The sequence below is a fragment of the Calypte anna genome, chromosome 1 (assembly GCF_003957555.1).
Source record: "Calypte anna isolate BGI_N300 chromosome 1, bCalAnn1_v1.p, whole genome shotgun sequence".
NCBI classification, from domain to species: domain Eukaryota; kingdom Metazoa; phylum Chordata; class Aves; order Apodiformes; family Trochilidae; genus Calypte; species Calypte anna.
In genome coordinates this window covers 87,119,617-87,137,742 of record NC_044244.1, presented here as the reverse complement: position 1 = coordinate 87,137,742, position 18,126 = coordinate 87,119,617, and the positions used below count along the sequence as shown (strand labels likewise).

The window sequence follows — 18,126 nt, the reverse complement described above, 5'->3', positions numbered from 1 at the left end:
CAAAATAAGACATCAACCCCTGCATGCACTGTAACCATGACACTTACCTAGAGTGCTGGAGACTTGAGTAGAATTTCCTCATTTGTACTCTTCAGGAATTGGATTCAACCCAAGTCATCAACCTTCAAGGAACTCAAGCCACTAAGCCACAGGTGCACTGGGGGGTGGTGCATGCAGGGAATACAGCATCTTCTCTGTGGTGGAAGCAATTCCCCTTTGAATGATCTCTGAACTATATTCCAGGGGCCTAGGAATTTTCCTGGCTCTATTTAAATTCCCAAGCAAGTAAGACAGGAAGGGTAGTGGAACCAAAGCATCTTCAAACCATCAGAGCCAATAACTGATCTCAGGAAAAGTGTTTAAGTGTCCTGAGGGTCTACTGCTTTCAGTAACATTGCCTGAAAAAAAATGGAAGTGTTTTTGCCCTTTCTTTTTGCCCTTCCTGAGTTTACTTTCAAACTCAGTAAACCAGCTGTGTTTTTATCTCTGATCCCCTTGCACAGCAGAGAAATACAAATGGGCTTGGGCTAACCCAAAACTTTTTCACCACATTAATTTTATTTGATGTCAGCACCAGAGAACACAGTAACAATAAATCAATTGTTCACACAGCTGTAGAAAAATCTACAATCAGAGACTGGCAAAAACTCACAAAACCAACTAAGAATGAAGAACACGCCACATCCAGTTCATAATGAAAAATACTGTCGTATTTTCCTGAATATCTTCCCTTATCTAGCCACAGAGAAATAACAACAACAAAACAAAACAAAACAAAACAAAACAAAAAGGACTCGATAAAGGAATTGATCTACTTCTATCCTCCCATTTGTCCCACACTTGCTAGGAACAGTTTAAACACGTGGAAGTCACACACCACTTTAAAATTACAGTTTAATGCTAATTACAGCACCAACTGCCTTCCCTGCACAAAATACTATGCAACATTATAGTTTATCAGAGAACACAGCATAACAGTGAAAAAAAAACATTGATCTGTGTGCATGAATATCCAGTCCTCTGAGAAATTTCCTCTGTTTTGGAAGTACTGTGATTCACCTGAGTGATTCACTTCATTACGGGGGACCTGCAGTATTTTATGTGAAAAGGTACTGTTGCTCAGAGGGATCCAGCCACACAGATGAGGCACTTATCTGTGAGTGGCAATGAGTACCACGTCTTTCTTCCATGACATTTAGGTCAAGGCAGTCCTCATGAGAATTTTCTGTTACTTCACTGCCACATCAGTGAACTCCCTAATCACATTCATTTCTCCCAGCTTCTCCTAAAGCCAAGCAAGAGGCACCTATGCCATTAATTTTCCATCTTTCTTCAAATGCTGCTCCTTTTTCCTCTTTTTTTTTATTTCTACTCCTTTTTTCCATGTGAAGATCTGCCTTCCCTTTCCTAAATGACTTTCCCTGTCACTCATTCATTTCCAGAAGTTCTCCCCACAGTCTTTCCTCTCAGAATTCTCAGAGTAAACTCCTCCAATCCATCCCACCCCCACCCCCCAAAAAAAAAAACCTAAACCAAACAACATCCTAGTAATTTTCAGGCATTTCCTTCTGTGCAAACAAGAAAAGATAGCAGAAGAAATGCCTTAGCAGGAGGCTGAGGTCTCTGTTATCTAGAAGCCATAGCTATATTTGCTTCCCTGTTATTACATGTAATAGAAAACCAGCGTATGCTCTGTCATATCTAGTAAAAACAATCTCAGATACTCCATTTTTTCCCTGCTCCCCCAAAATACCCAGAATGTAATGTTTTTTTCTTCTCTTCCCACAATAATACTTAGTTCTCTGCACTCTTAAAAAAAAAAAAAAGGAAAAAAGAAAAATAGGAAAAACATATTCTCCCAAAAAAAGTGAATGCATTCTGTGGGCCAACTATTGCACTCAATGTTCCCCTCACATCTGTATGGATGTGTGCAACTGACAATAGAGGTCAGTTTCTCAATGTCTGTCAGGAAAGAAAGAAGACTTGGTCATTTCTCCTTTCCCTAAGTTAATTTTAACTTTAATTAATTAGTTAATTTTACTTTTCAGCCTTCAGATCAATTCTTTCCCTGAAGCTGGAAATTCTGCTTGCACCAATGCTGCCTGTCCAGCAGCTTCTACACCAGCTCATCCCCCTTACTTGCCCCAGTACTGCCTTCACCATCACATCCCCTCTTGGGGTTTTGCCATGGGAAAGAGGAAGGGGAGAAAACCCAACTCCAAATACAAAATCAAAAGCAAAACCACAAAAAGAACCCTCCAAACCCAAGCATTCACTGAGATTTGAATCTCTCAACTTCTACACAGGCTCCCACAGTCCTAGCTGTTGTAAGCTGACTGGCTGGCAAGGGGATCAGAAAAGAGGTGCAGGGGCACTCCAGAAGCCATTCCCATGCAGGCAGCAAGTCAGACTTTTTTCCCATCAGGAAAGATGTCATCCAAGGCTGTTTCTTCCATTACTTAGGTTGCCTTCAGCTGGGGTGATACCATTCAAACAAGCAGCCTGCAACATTGCATCTCAACCTGTCATCCCTTAAAATACGAGGTCTTCTATCCATCGTTTACTCAGTCCTAGAACATGTCACAGGACAGCCCAAGAACCACTCTTTATGTAGTGACTGTAAAAACTGGAGTTTTGTCTGCCCAGGGGGCTGTAGCATTGGATGTCTCATGGCATCTCCCGCAGTGCCAGCCACAGTCTGGACCTCTTTATTTAGCTGGTAATTCTGACACCCCAGTTGCTCAGCTTAACGCATTTTTTAGTATAAATTAAGAGCTGTATTTTGACCAGATCGCTGTTTTAACTATGCCCATTTTATTTCTGCAACTGTGAAATCGTGACTTTACCACCTGCTCTGTGCAAAGATAGCATTTGTCCCCTGTGCTGCTCGCTGTAATTAACATCCAATAAGCAGCAGCATTCAATATAAAAATACATAGTAGCCAGATTAAGATTCAGGCAGATCACCATAAAGGGTTCAGGTCCGTTTCCACACTATATTAATTAATTAATGAGTTAATTAAAACCCTCACATTTGTCTCATATCTGGCTGGCATCGTAAAAGAATTCTTGTTGCTTCATGCGCTGAAGCTCGTTTCCCCATACGCTGAGTGGGGCTGCCCCAAGGCAGAGCTGATCAGCACCGGGCCGGCAGATCCCGGCCACCGGGGGGTTCCCAGTTTTCCTTTCCCTCTCCCGAGTGTTTCCCGCCCCCAGGGAGACCGCCGGTGAGCGGCGGGACGCGCTACCAGGCGGCAACTCTCGCGAGAACCGCGGACGAGACCTGAGCGTTGCCAGAGCAACGGAGCCCTCAGGCGCCCGCAACGACCCCGCAAAGGAGAGGGCAGGGAGGGCATGAGAACAGGAGGTGAGGGCGGCTACAGGCATCTCCCTCCCTAAAGAAGACTTAGCCGTGGCGTCCACTCGGCCCATGACTAAAGAACCAATGAACTCGGTCCACAGAACCATGACCAAAAAGAATGAGGTGACCCAGATGGAGTTGGCCCGGAGGCACGGGCAGAATGTCTGAGCCTGCCACTCCTAGCAGCGGGAAGCAGTGACAACACCTGTGTACTCGGTCATCAGGTGAATGATCTGCTCAGACCAGTGGTAGAACTGAAAGAGGAGGTGGAGAAATTGAGAAGTACCTGGGAATGTGTGAGAGAGATATTGGTGGAGCCACACCCTGCCTGCCTTGAGGCAAAGGCAGCAGGTGGAGGCACCACAAGAAGCAGCGCATCCTCTGCCCTCTTGTCACCAGGCAGGGGAGGACCTGCCATTGTGTCTAGTTCTGGGCCCCTCAGTTCATGAAGGACAGGGAACTTCTTGAAAGAGCCCAGCACGGAGCCTCCAAGATGATGAAGGGAATGGAACATCTCCCTTAAGAGGAAAGGCTGAGGAAGATGGGTCTGTTCAGCTTGGAGGAGAATGAGGGGCAACTTCATTAGTGTTTATAAATATGTAAAGGGAGAGAGACAGGAGGATGGTGCCAGGTTCTTCTCAACTAAGCCCAGTGATAGGACAAGAGGTAACGGATATAAACTTGAGCACAGGAGTTTCTATATAAATGCCAATAAAATTTTTTTTCTCTGAGGGTGTCAGAGCACAGGAATAGTCTGTCCAGGGAGGTTGTGGAGTCTCCTCTGGAGACATTCAAAACCCACCTGGATGCATTCTTACGTGACCTCCTATAGGTGACCCTGCTCTGGCAGGGTTGTTGGACTCAATGATTATTCAAGGTCCCTTCCAATCCCTAACTTTCTGTGATTCCGTGACTGAAGAGACAGGGGTGATTGGAAATGGGTCCGTGCTTAGGGCAGCAGGCAAATCCCTTTCTGGCCTCCCCCATCTTCCCAGTTGCCCCCAAATAATAGATGTGCGGCTCTGGAACTGGAGGACCAGTCAAATGAGGATGCTGATGGAGGCAAGCAGCCCATGCGTTGGGACCACTCATGTAAAAAATAAAAGGTCATAGGAAATTCACTTCTGAGGGGAACAGAGGGCCTGGTATGCCAGACAGACCCATCCCACAAGAAAGTCTGCCTCCCTGGTGCCTGGGTCAGAGACACTCCTAGTTCTGGTATGACCCTGTTACAGCCTGTTACTGGTCATGCAGGTGGGCGATGATGAGATTACCAGGAGAAGTTCTAAGGCTATACAAAAGGACTTCAGGGCAGTGGACCAAATGGTAGAGGGATCAGTAGCACAGGTGATGTTTTGCTCAATTTCTTCAGTGGCAGGGAATGCTGAAGGGAACAGAAGGGAACAGAAAAGCACAGGTGATCAACAGATGGCTTAGAGGCTGGTGCCATAGGTTGAATTTTGGGTCCTTTGATCACTGAGATGTTTACAGGAAACTGCCTGCTGTCCAGAGATGGAGTGGAACTATCCACAGTGGGAAAAACTATTCTTGACCAGGAGTTGGCAGAGCTCACTGAGCTCATTGAGAGGGCTTTAAACTAGGTTTGAAGGGGGAAGGGGATAAAACCAGGCTGACTAGAGATGAGCATAGGTGTGGCATAGCAGTGTTAGGTATGCAACCTATAGCCTAGCTCAACTGAATCTACACCATTGCATGCAGCACGAGCAACAAACAGGAGGAGCTAGAAGCTATTGTACAACGGGACAGCTATGATGTAGTCACCATCACAGAAACATGGTGGGACAACTCTCATGACTGGAATGCTGCACTGGATGGCTATCCTTTCTTCAAAAAGGATAGGGAATGGGAGGCAGTGAGGTGGCTCTGTGTTAAGGGAGTGTTTTGACTGTATAGAGTTTGATGGTGATAATGATATGGTTGAGTGTTTATGGATTAGGGTGAGGGGGAAAGTGAATAAGGTGGATGTCCTTTTGGGTGTCTGTTACAGACCACCTAGCCAGCCGTCCCTTCTTCTGGTTGGGGACTTCACCCTACCAGACATCTGCTGGAAATGTAACATAGCAGAAAGGAGAGAGGGTAGGAGGTTCCCTGAGTGTATGCAAGATGACTTCCTGACACAGCTTGTGAGTGAGTCTACCATAGGAGGTGCCTTGCTAGATCCCCTGTTCACAAACACAGAAACATCTGGTGGGAGATGTGGTAGTTGGAGGCCACCTTGGGTTTAGTGACCACTAAATGGGGAAGTTCTCAGTCCTTGGTGAAGGAAGGGGGGGGGTTGCAAAACCTCCACTATGGACTTCCTGGGGGCATACTTCAGCCTGTTCAGGACACTGGTTGAGAGAGTGACTTGGGAAGACAGTCCTAAAGGACAAAAAAGTCCAGGAAGGCTAGATGTTCTTCAAGGAGATCTTAAAAGCATCAGAGCGGGTTGTCCCCATGTGCGGTAAGAAGAAAGGACAGGGAAGACAGCAGGCCTGGCTGAACAGGCAGTTTTTTCTCAGACTCAGGAAAAAAAATAAGAGAAGAAGCAATAAGTATCTTGGGATTAGTACAGGGATCTTGTTAGGTCATGCAGAGAGAAAATTAGGAAAGCAAAAGGACATCTGGAACTCCATCTGGCCACTGTCATAAGGGATGACAAAAAAACTTAAAAATACATCAGCAATAAGGAGAACCAGGGAGAATCTCCATCTTTTATTGGATGCAGGGGGAAACATTACAACCAAGGATGAGGAAAAGACTGAAATATACTTAAAGCCTTGTTTGCCTCTGTCTTTAATAGTCAGACCAGCTACTCCCAGGGTATTCAGCTCCCTGAGCTAGATTATTAGGATGGAGAGCAAAACAAACACCCCATAATCCAGGAGGGTGTAGTTAATTGCCTGCTACATCACTTGGACACTCAGAGGTCTATGCACCTGGATGCTGGCAGATGAGGTCTCCAAGCCTCTCTCCATCATTTATCAACAGCCTTCGTTAAACAGGGAGGTCCTAAATGACTGGAGGCTTGCCAGTGTGACACCCATCTTCAAGATGAGCTAGCAGGAGGATCTGGAGAACTACAGACCTGTCTGACCTCAGTGCCTGGGAACATTATGGAGAAGTTCATCTTGAGTACACCCACATGGCAAGTGCAGGACAGCCAGGGGATCAGGCCCAGTCAGCATGGGTTCAGGAATGGCAGGTCCTGCTTGACTAACCTGCTCTCATTCTATGGCCAGGTGACCCACCTAGTGGAGAAGGAAAAGGCTGTGGACATTGTCTAGCTGGACTTTAGTAAAGCCTTTGACACTTCCTTCCACAGCATTCTCCTAGAGAAGCTGGGGCTCATGGCACAGACAGGTGTACTCTTCACTGGGTTAAAAATTGGCCAGATGGCTGAGCCCAGAGTTGTGCTCAGAGTTAAATCCATTTGGCAGCCAATCACCGGTGGTTTTCCCCAGGGTTCGGTTTTGGGGCCACTCTTGTTCAATATCTTCATCAGTGATCTGGATGAGTTCTTCCTCTTGCAGACAACTCCAAGTTAGGTGGGATTGTTGATCTGCTTTTTCCAAGGTATCATGGATCAGTCCATGGCAGATGGTAGGACTGTGTTTCCACCCCTGGGGCAGTCGATTCCAAGTGTACTGAATACCTCTCCAGGGGCGCAATCAGGGTGAGGCTCGAGTGGCGCAGCCGGTTAGCGCACAGTACTTATACAGCAAACCCGAGCAGTGCTGAGACCATGGGTTCAAGCCTCACCCTAAGGGTGATTAGCAGCACAACCAAATTAGTGTGGTGCTGAGACAAAGCTCCAGTGGCACAGTCAGGTTAGGCGTTGCTCATAGAAGCAGCAAAAGCCAAGCATGCCGAGGTTGCGAAGTTCGAGCATAAGATGAGTCTGTGTTTGGAAGCCCACTTTTTTCCAAGGTATCATGGATCAGTCCATGGCAGATGGTAGGACTGTTTCCACCCCTGAGGCAGTCGATTCCAAGTATACTGGATACCTCTCCAGGTGAAAGCAAACTGTGCCCTGCATTCTGGTGCTATAGGAATAACAAAAAATGCATTAGCAATGTCAATAGTAGCATACCACCTGGCTGCCTTTGACTCCAGCTCATACTGAAGTTCTAGTATGTCCGGCACAGCAGCACTTAGTGGTGGGGTAACCTAATTCAGGGCACGATAGTCCACTGTCAGCCTCCACTCTCCATTAGGCTTTTGCACTGTCCATACAGGACTGTTGAAAGGTGAGTGAGTCTTGCCAGTCACTCCTTGGCTCTCTAGCTGCCAGATCAGCTTGTGAATAGGGATCACAGCATCCCTGTTGACACGATATTGTCTTCGATGCACTACTGAAGTAGCAGTTGGCAGACGCTGGTTTGTAGTCCTCAGCAACCCCACTACAAAGGATTTATCTGAAAGGCCAAACAAAGCATGCAGCCATTCTGCATTCTCAGTCTTAATAGCTGCAGTACCAAAGGACCACCGGTACCCTTTGGGGTCCTCGAAATCACCTCCCTTGAGGTAGTCTATGCCAAGGATGCACGGAGCATCTGGACCAGTCACTATTGAGTGTTTATGCCACTTTATTCCAGTGAGGCTCACATCAGCCTTCACAATAGTCAGTTCTTTAGATCCCCCTGTCACTCCAGAAATAGTGACAGAGTCTGTGCCTTTTTGATTCGATGGCATTAGGGTGCACTGTGCACCAGTGTCCACCAAGGCTTTATACTTTTGTGGCTCTAATGTGCCAGGCCATCGAATCCACACAATCCAATAAATTTGGTTGTCCCTCTCCTCCACCTGGCTGGAGGCAGGGCACCTCTAAGCTTGAGCACTTGCAACATTGTCAGTATGTGCATTACTGGAGTTTGCATCCCCAGTACTCACACCTGATGTGCAGGGATCTTGAGTCACCAGCATATTTGGATTGGGTAACTCCACACTGGAGATTTGAGCAGCCATCTTTTTAGAAGGACCTCCTTTTGCCTTCGTCTTATTCTTCCACTGGAGTTGGAATTTAAACTGTTCAGGCAAATTAGTCAAAATTTAAACTGGACTTGAGCCAATTAGCTCGGGCCCCACATTTGGCGCCAAATACATCTGTCACTGGCCTGGCAATTAAACCGAGTAACAGACGCTCTCTATTAATCTCTCTCTCCTTCTTGATAAAGAAAGGAGAGAGAATAAGGGAGAGAGTCTTATGGGTTGGAGAAGGAATTTGGCTGGGGGGAGACCTTACTGCTCTCTTAAAAAAACTACCTGAAAAGAGGTTCTAGTTAGGTGGGTCTTGCCCTCTTCTCTCAAGTTAATAACAATAGGACTAGAGGAAATGTCCTAAAGTTGCACCAGGGGAGGTTTAGACTAGATATTAGTAAGAATTTCTTTACTGAGAGGTTACTTAGGTTCTGGAACAGGCTGCCCAGGGAGGTGGTGGAGTCACCATCCCTGAAGGTATTAAAAAAACCTTGTAGAAGAGGCACTTCAGGACATGCTCTAGTGGGCATGGTGATATAGATATATATATTTTATTGGGGGCGGAGAGGATGTTTTTGGTTGAATGTGGTGATCTTAAAGGTCTTCTCTAATCATGACAGTTCTGTGATTCTGTGAAATAAATCAGAAGTTTATTTTTATTAAAAACACAACTCTACCCTCATTCCTTATGCTGACAGGCTCTGAAGATAACAGGTCTTAGAACTGGGACATATCTCTGTTTTCAACATCCATTGTACCTGTATTTGCCAAAACACATTTTTAGCTTGATCTCCTCCAGCTCATGAAGCCCCTCCCTGCCATTCCCTAGGATGCAAACTCTTCTGTGAGTGGCCTCTTACCACACTCAGTCGTCTTAGATAACTGGATTGCTTGCCGATTATAGAATCAGATTATTTGATATGCTCATATGTACCACTGGTTTCTTACAGTGTTAGAGGGCTGCCAGGTGTCTTTGTGGTGGATCATTAAATAAATGCTTAAGTACATCACTGGATACCTTAGAGTCACTGACATCTGCATGTAAGTGCCTTTTTCTTTCTTCACAAAACAGGAGGTAGATATTTATACGGTGAAGACTGAAGAACTGGCATTTACTTCTGCATTCTGCCTCCAGATTCAGCGTAATGATTATGTTCATGCCTTGGTTACCTATTTTAATATTGAATTTACAAAGTGCCACAAGAAGATGGGATTTTCTACAGGTGATCTGTATTTCTTTTAATTTCTATTGCTGTCAGTGTATCAGTGCTACTGGTCAGGTGGTACAGAAAGATTTACTGAACCTTTGGGGGGAGGTGAGCAGGAAGGATAAATGACTACTGCTCATAGGAATTCTGGATTTCAAAATGGCTACGAAGCTTAGAGCTGAATGGGCATTATGAACCAGGAGTTTATGCCCATCACAAGTTACATCTAAATCCTATGTCAGGTTTCTCAGATTAGACAGGGAATTGTCAGCTCAGTGAGACAGTAGCTCTGCATCCAGGTTTCCCCCAAATCGTTCCTATTTTGAAGTCTAGAACAAAAACATCTTTTTTTGTTTGTTTCCCCAAGATATAACCACACCAATTGTGCTTACATAAATCGCCTCTGACAACCCAAATGTGAAACTTTCACTTACCTTGGTGAGCAGATATTTCAAGGAATAACTCCATTCCTGTAAGGCACCATTTACCAGAGTAAAAAAACTAGCCAGTGTTGCAAGAAATATAAAAACCTCATGACTACTTTAATGACAGGAACAACAAGTTACAGTTGGTGCTAGTTGCAGTTCCCTCCAGTGCACAGCTCAAACAGGTATAAATGGGACCTGATGTAATTTAAATATGATTAGAAATTTTTTTTTCTCCTTTCATGGGAGCTTTCAATCTTTTACATGAGATTCAGAACTCAGAGTACTTTTATATGTCTTTGTATTTGTTTCTAGAAGTATAACCATCTGGGTGGTTATTTGGTACTTTCTATTACATTTGTCAGCAACTGTGTTTCCTTGGTCATTCTATAAATGTATTATCCTAGAGTACTTCCCACACCATGATAGGCATCAGAAAGTGCTGGGAAACAAAGTGTAACCAGGGAGGCATGAACAATCTGTGAGTCACTGCAGTGGTATCCTGAAGTGCTAATATTTCTGAGTTCATGCTGAACAAAATGTAAGGTGGAAAACTAGGTTCTAGGCATCTGCTTTTTCCACAGAAGGCACAGTTTTTTCAGCAGAAGACAGCCCATTAATCTTGTTTAAAATTAATATAGCCAATTCTCCAGTTTTCTGTAAAAAAAAAATAGCTTTGAATGACCAGTATAGTTACAGTGTTGTGATCTTAATTGTACCCTACCATAGTAAAGATGGTCTACTTCCATTGCCTTATGAAAAATGTGGCTTCATCTGCAAAAGAAATAACTGAATGTGTTTCTGTTTTATATGTGCATATAAACATCTACTATCTAATAAGTTAAGATATTTGGCTAATGTTTTCCAATCAAATGTTCCATCAACAAATCTGGCCCTCAAACACAGACATTCTTTGCCTGACTCTTAGACATCCCAGTGAATAGGCATCAAAAGTGGCAAGGAAAAGGATCCATTATGTTATTGCAGCCAGTTGCTTGTCTGCAGAATAGACACAGAATTGCTCCAGTATCAATATAGCAAAAGCTGCATAAGGACTTTCTTGACTCCTCATGCCTCTTGGGTGTATGGAATAAAGAGGACTCAAACAGAAAAAGTTCTGCAAGACCATTACAGGTGGGCTTACCTTCCTTTAGCACATAGAAAGTGAGAAAATGAGGAAGGAGAGAGGTTAAATAGTATTAGGGAGAAGAAGCTATATTTGGACAAAAGCCTATGGCTGATATTAAGTTTGGCATAGTGTTTTTCTTACAGAGTTTTTAGCAGACTCATCTCAAATTACAAATGTATATACAAGGTATTCTGTGCCTACCTGTCATAAAAAAAAAGAGGAGAGAGGAGGCACAATCTCCAGTATTTTTGAACCTTTATCAAGAATTGTGTTCATCTAATGCCTGAAAAGCTTCTCTAAACTATCTGTAGCTCCCACGGGCTGCTGTTTCAGAGATTCTGAGTGATTAATCATACACTCCCATTCTAGGATCCTTTCAAGGTTTGCTGACTTGCCCCTTCTCATCACTCTTCCTGCAACTAGACCTCTTAGCTGCTGGTTGCTCATCCTCCTTGGAGGCTTGCTCAGAGAGGCTTCCTCCAAATTCTGTCTCCTGTCACTTGTCAGATGCTGCGTTTCTCCTATTGAATTCTTTGCTTTCCTTTACTGCCAGTTCTCAGCACATCTTACTTTAGTAGCTGACTTCTCCAGCAGAGGAGAATGCTGGAGAATGGCAGCATTCAGGCAATGCTCAAAGATTTGTATTTAAATCAGAAATAAAAGCAAATAAGTAAAATAAAAAACTTAAATAGTAGAATGTCATCAGAGTGGTTTTGCTAAGCCAGGTTAGAAATTAACTTACACCAGTATCCATGTCTGGCAAACTGCCCATAGCATATGCCTTTTAAAACTCAAAAAATAGATCAAGGTGCAAGTGTCCTTTCCCCAGCTGTATCCTCCTGGGAACTGTAAAATCTGCTGTTCTGAGATCACAAGTCAAAGGTTTCATCCTTGCCATTGTGATTGATAGATTTTGATTAAACTTTCTTTCATGGTTTTATGTAATTGCTTTTTGAACTAATTTACACTTCTGACTTTCAAAGCACTTAGAAGATTTCCTCAAGTTAAATGTGTGTGGGTTGAAAGGAAAGCATAAAAAAAGTGCTATCGTGCCCAGTAACCCCCTTTGTGGAATCCTTCTTGCTGCATGTGATCCACATCTCACACATTCCACTAAAAATCAGAAGACAGTCCAGTGACAGTCAACAGAATTGTGTTATTTTAAAGCATGTTTGCTAATGTAGTAAATAAGTAAGTTAAAGCATTCTATGAGAAGGAAGACTTTTTTCAGTTGTTCACAAATCTTTATTTTTGATTTGTAAGACAAAGAGTAAATTTCTATAAATAATACCCAAATATGTTTTTAGCACCTGATGCTCCCTATACTCACTGGAAGCAAACTGTCTTCTACTTGGAGGACTATTTAACTGTGAGACGAGGAGAAGAAATCTATGGGAGTATATCCATGAAACCAAATGAAAAAAATGTGGTAAGTCAGCATCACTGATTCTAATTCCAACTCTATTGATTACAGACTGTAATCAACACTAAAAAAAATTGCATATAAGTAAATAAATGAGTATGCTAAAGGTTCTAAATTAATGATTATTAGTAAGTGCTCCAGTCACAGCTTCAACAAAGCTGGCAACAGCAATAATAATGCACTGCTAATGTTAGAATACTCATCCTGCAAATGAGCTAGCATGGGAAGAAATAAATTATTTGAGTTAATCACCAAGTCAGCTGTGCTCTGCAGGCAGCTTGCCTAACATTTTGTGACTTCATACTGTCACTGAAATTAGTGACAAGATCCTTTTTGCCAAGATCAAGAATAAGTACTTGGTTTATTTAAGACTACAGCTTAAGTCTGTGGATTTAATGGTGGATTTTACTCTATCATAACCACTGAAAACTTCAATTTCTGTGCTTTAGGATGATTCCTTTACCAAGTATGTTAGTTATTCTGTGCTTTTTTTAACTTGTAATAAGGCTATGAGACACAGTCTGGTGGCCAACCCATTGCCTGTATAGAAGAGCAAGACATGAGAAGCATGGCTTCTGGGAGAAACAGTAGCACCATTTTATATTTCGCTTCAGTTTCTATAACATCATACAGCCACTAAAATAACCTGGTTGTAATCTGCCCATTCACTTGTACTTGTTGAAATATTGCATTTGCTGACTGCAGCAAATCTTAAGATTTCACTGCCTTACTTTTTTGCATTACTTTTTCTTTTTTTTTTACCAAATACACATTGGATATGGTCTTCATGGTAGTGTTGATACAGTGGAAGAAATAAACACAAAATAAACTTTGCATCAAAACATTCACAATCTATCCTGAGGCTACTGCTTGCTGTGAAAATAGAGGAAAACAGCCTGTTTCCCACCTCTATGTTGTCCTTGGGGGACCAGGACATTCTCTTTTGGGTTGAATTTACTGATTTTCTTTTGAGGGAAAAATGAAGAAAATATCTCAAATTTGTTGGCACAGCAGTAAGTACCTTTATGCAGATTTAGGTGCCAAAATTAATGTATTCTTGATATATATCGTAAGACAGAGAAACCACTTTTGTTCTAAAGGATTTGTTAGTGCTTTGTTCTTCTGAAACATGAAGCCTTTCAAAAGCTTGTAGAGAGACATCTTCATTTTGTAGCACTATGTGTCTCTTTCAAAGAAACATGTCATCATAAGATAAAGAATGATTGAGGGCTTCTCACCAATGGGAAATTTACTAGAGCTATTTTGGAATAAGGTTAAGAGCATCTCAGTGGGGAATTTCTTTAAAAGATTATTACAGTATACATATGACAACAGCATTTCATAAGCTTCCTAGTTGTACCTAGGACACTAAATTAGCTTTAAGGAAACAAAAAATATGTCCTAGACCTAGAGTGTATGATGAATGCTGTTACATATCCTATATCCTGCTTTTTCAGTGGTAGCAACGTTTAAAAATAAGTTAGAAACAACCTTAGGTGTCTCTTGAATTTTGCATCTTCAGCTGAATTCAAAGAAACTCACGGTCTTCTTTACATGTCACATTTATATCTTTTTACAGCGTGACCTGGATTTCACAGTAGACTTGGATTTTAAAGGACAGCTATGTGAAATGTCAGTATCTAATGACTACAAAATGCGCTAGCAAGAAACCTTTCAGGGAGATGAAAAGGAGAGTTTTATCAAGTCCTGAACTGCTGAACTTCAAGCTAGGACCAACTGTTGTCAAGATTATTATACTAAATACTAGAATGTTTACTTGATGGCAAGTGGTAACCTGATCCTTCTGGGAGATAGTACAGGGGGCTGGGATCCCACTGTGAATGTACAGTATGCAGAACTGTAGCTTTTGTCAAACATATAGGAAAAATAAGCAACAGTCTTAAGTGTTCTGGTTAACTTTAGGATGGCAGAAGATTCATATACAGATTGTACTACTTACTGTGAATTTCGGGTTCTTCCAAGCTTTGCATGTTAAAGATGATTAGGGCAGTTTTCTCACTTATGAAAGACCACTACAGCACATTACTGTGATAGTATTACTGGATTTATATTCAATATAAATGAATACATATATTGTATATGAGAAAAAAAAATGTCGTTTCATAATAGGGATTCTTTTAGTGATTATTTAGTTGTCATTACGCAGTTATGGCAAGATAATGATGTTATCTCTGGCACTACTCTAGGAAGTGATATATTCCATTAACTGTCCAAAATTATAGCTTTGGTAAATATTCCATGCAAAGTGTAGATAAGAGCTTGGCATTTACAGAAAGTTCAACCACTATATTTTTTAATGTCCTCCAGAAAATGTAAACCATTAGTTTTAAAATTCACCTACACAACTGGCTGGCTGTCAGAGCTTTAAAAACATTAGCTTTTTATCATTGAAAATTTTCTGTGGTCAGTTTTTATAGCTGGATTTTGCATGAGACTTTCTGAAACCAGACATCTAGTATTTAAATGTGATGAATGCAAAGTCTATGAAATGGTGGGTAATTCATTTTTCTTGGCCATGCCACATTTCATTTGTTTGCAAGATTCTTAAATCAAAATGATTTTCAAAAAATAGGAATTCGTGTTTCCTTGTGGTGATGTTTTAGGTAAGTTTTAAATTGCAAATACTATTCTCGAGAGCTCAGTGATTTGCAGGAACAGGCTAATGTCTTTAAAAAAATGTCTATGGCTTCTGATACTACTAAGATGCCTGTAACTTCCCCATCCCCTCACATCCCTTGATTTTCTTAAAATATCTTCTGCTTGTAGTTAAATATTAACTGCTTATAATTCTTCATATGTATATATTGTCTTTTTACTATATGAATGTTGATCATTTAATTATATGTAATTTGTCAGAAACTACATCATCGGTCATATCAACCCATTTTCCATTCTGTTTGGCATCAGGAACTAAATCATGTTCCATTATGCATTGGATGAGATTAACTACTTTTTTTGCCTAAGAATCTTTTTAATCACTTGCAAATAAAGCATACTTGAAGATGTATATTACCAGTATTTGTCAACTTTACACTTTTTAGAAACCTAATTCTACCTAGTTCTACTTTTTTTCCTTCAAAAAATATTTTAATTTTCCAGGGATCAGTTCATAGCTAGATCAGCTACTCTTTCAGTAATTACGTGAACCAGAAAAACCTCCAGAAGTCCCTTTCTCCTAACACTTTTGTGATTTGAGGATTCAAGCCATTTAAAAGGGGGAAAAAAGGTGTAAATAACACTAAAGAAAGAAGCATGTCCCAGTGTCACGGGTATAACCAACAAAGCAACACAGTATTATAACTACTTTCTAATTACAAAGCCTTATGACTGTTATAGAAGTGGGAAATTGGCTTTTAGAAGGCTTCTTTCATTGCTGGGCATGTTTTATTGGTTTGGCTTGGTTTGGTTTGGTCTGGTTTGGTCTGGTCTGGTCTGGTTTGGTTTGGTTTGGTCTGGTTTGGCTTGGCTTTCTTTGCTTTTCTTTGCAGGCAGCAGTAGCAGGAGAGAGAGGTGAGGAGGGTGTGGAGCAGGAAGGCACCAGTGTCCTACCTCTTATCATTTCCCTTGTTCAGATGGAGTCAGAGGCTCACAACTCCTTTCTCAGCTGAGTAAGTGTAGGTTGCTTTAGCCAAAGGCAGTGACTCCTGCTATATACGAAGAGCAAAGGTGAGGGGGGGGGAGGGGGGAAAAGGTGTTCAACATGCAGAGGGGACAGCAAAACAGAGTATCTGGAGTTATTTTGCTATAGAACCTCATAGAATTTTTAGAATAATTTAACTGAAAAGAATTTTGGAATTCTGTAGTCTAACCACCTGCTTAGAGTGGGACTACCTTCAGAACTAACTCATGTCACTTGGAGCCTTCTCCAAACGAGTCCTAGACATTTCTGAGAACAGATTCTCCAGCCTCTCTGGGTAAGAGTTTTAGTGCTGTGCTAATCCCACAAGGAAACATTTTTTGTTCAGCTGGAATTTTTCTTGTTGTAATTTGGGATTGTTGTCTTTTGTTCTTTTGTTATTTACCCCTCGGGAGGGCCTGGGGCTGTTTTCACTGTAACTCCCCATTAGAGACTGGCAGATGCAATTATTAGCCGAGTCCAGTCATGGTAGATCTCTTCTCCAAGCAACCCTTAAGTGCATCCTAGCCTTTCACATGCATTACTTTTCCACCTATCCACCGCCCAGCCCCCCACCCCCGCCTTTTTTCCTTCTAACAGAGTCTAAGTATATATTGATACTGTTACACACTCCTTAACAAAAGTATCTAAGGGTTTTGCAAAGAATGTGACTCCAAGGGTCACTAATTAAAGAGAACTTAGGGTTCTCTTTTTATGTTGTGTTGGTGGCATGGAAGGACAGGAGTAATTTTCAGATTGGCATATGAGGTGTAAGTTTATTCCAGTGTGTGTACTTGCCTAGTTGCAACAAAGCCAGGTGATTTATTTTTCAAAAGGCAGTAAGCATTCACAGACTAGTCCCAATTGGAAAAGTGGGAAGTTTTTAGTCCTTTTAGAAACATTTCCTTTCAGTCTTTCTCAGAGGTAATCTTAGATGTTAATCCCCAAATCACACAGCCAGCTGGGAGGAAGACAAATCTTTTAGATCACAGCTATACTTCCTAAAAAATTATTATTCTAACTGTGAATTTACAGCACATACAAATCTTTTTAAAAGGCAACTGAAGAAACAAATGTTTCACATCTGAAAGAACAAGACGTTTCCTAATAGCCTAATTCTAAAAGAAAAAAAATTCCACATTTATTTAAGTTAATTTATCATATATTGTTTTAACGTAAAGAGGATGTGAATCAGCAGCTAGAGATTTCCCAAAATATTGATATTTTTGCACAGTATGTTGACTGAGGTGAGCCAGAGCAGTAGTATGCCTAAAGGGAACAACACTGTTCCCTGAAAATAGCTACTGCTTCTGGGCATAGACAAAAAAAGGGTGGAACAGGCATGTGCTATACACAGTTGAGATAGATAAAGAGGCAGATCACTGCTCACAGATCACTGCTCACAGGTGTCTGCTAAATCAGAGCACTTTTCAACAAGAAATTATTCCAGGGTTCAGATAGTGCAGAGGAGACAGGAAGGGAAGACCTTTTCTTAGTATCACAGTATCACAGAATGGTTTGGGTTGGAAGTGACCTTAAAGATCATCTAGTTCCAACACGCCCTGCATGGGTAGGGACACCTTCCACTAGTATGTTTGATATTATTGCTATTTTTTAGTGGAATCAAAGATTGGAGACAAGTGATGATGCAAACAACATGAAGACGGGATTTTTTATGAAGTTTGGAGAGAACTACAGTGTGATTTTGAAACAGAAAGAAACTGTGTTGGTTTTGTGATGACAATTACAACCAAAAGTCAGTCTTACTTCCTCACAGAACATCAAGGTTTGGGCTACAATCCAAGCCATTCCTCTGAATCATCAGACACGGTATTTTATAAGACAACAGTCAGCAAAATCAAGCCTGAGCTGACTGATGAATTCTTATGGGGAAAGCACAACATCCCCTTTTTCAGTTAAGCTCTGTGTTTTCCTATGTAGCCATTTCCATTTACTCAAATAA

General features: G+C 41.7%; 1 protein-coding gene across 1 annotated transcript in view; it reads left to right on the top strand.

Moving 5' to 3' along the window:
- The window catches only part of PRMT8 (protein arginine methyltransferase 8), a 68,874-nt gene extending 54,685 nt beyond the window's left edge, over window positions 1–14,189 (top strand). The window contains exons 8-10 of the mRNA XM_008503231.2: window positions 9,414–9,564; window positions 12,411–12,532; window positions 14,106–14,189. Of these exons, the coding sequence (XP_008501453.1) occupies window positions 9,414–9,564; window positions 12,411–12,532; window positions 14,106–14,189 (357 nt within the window). The remainder of the gene's footprint in view (window positions 1–9,413; window positions 9,565–12,410; window positions 12,533–14,105) is intronic.
- The last annotated feature ends 3,937 nt before the right edge of the window (window positions 14,190–18,126 follow it).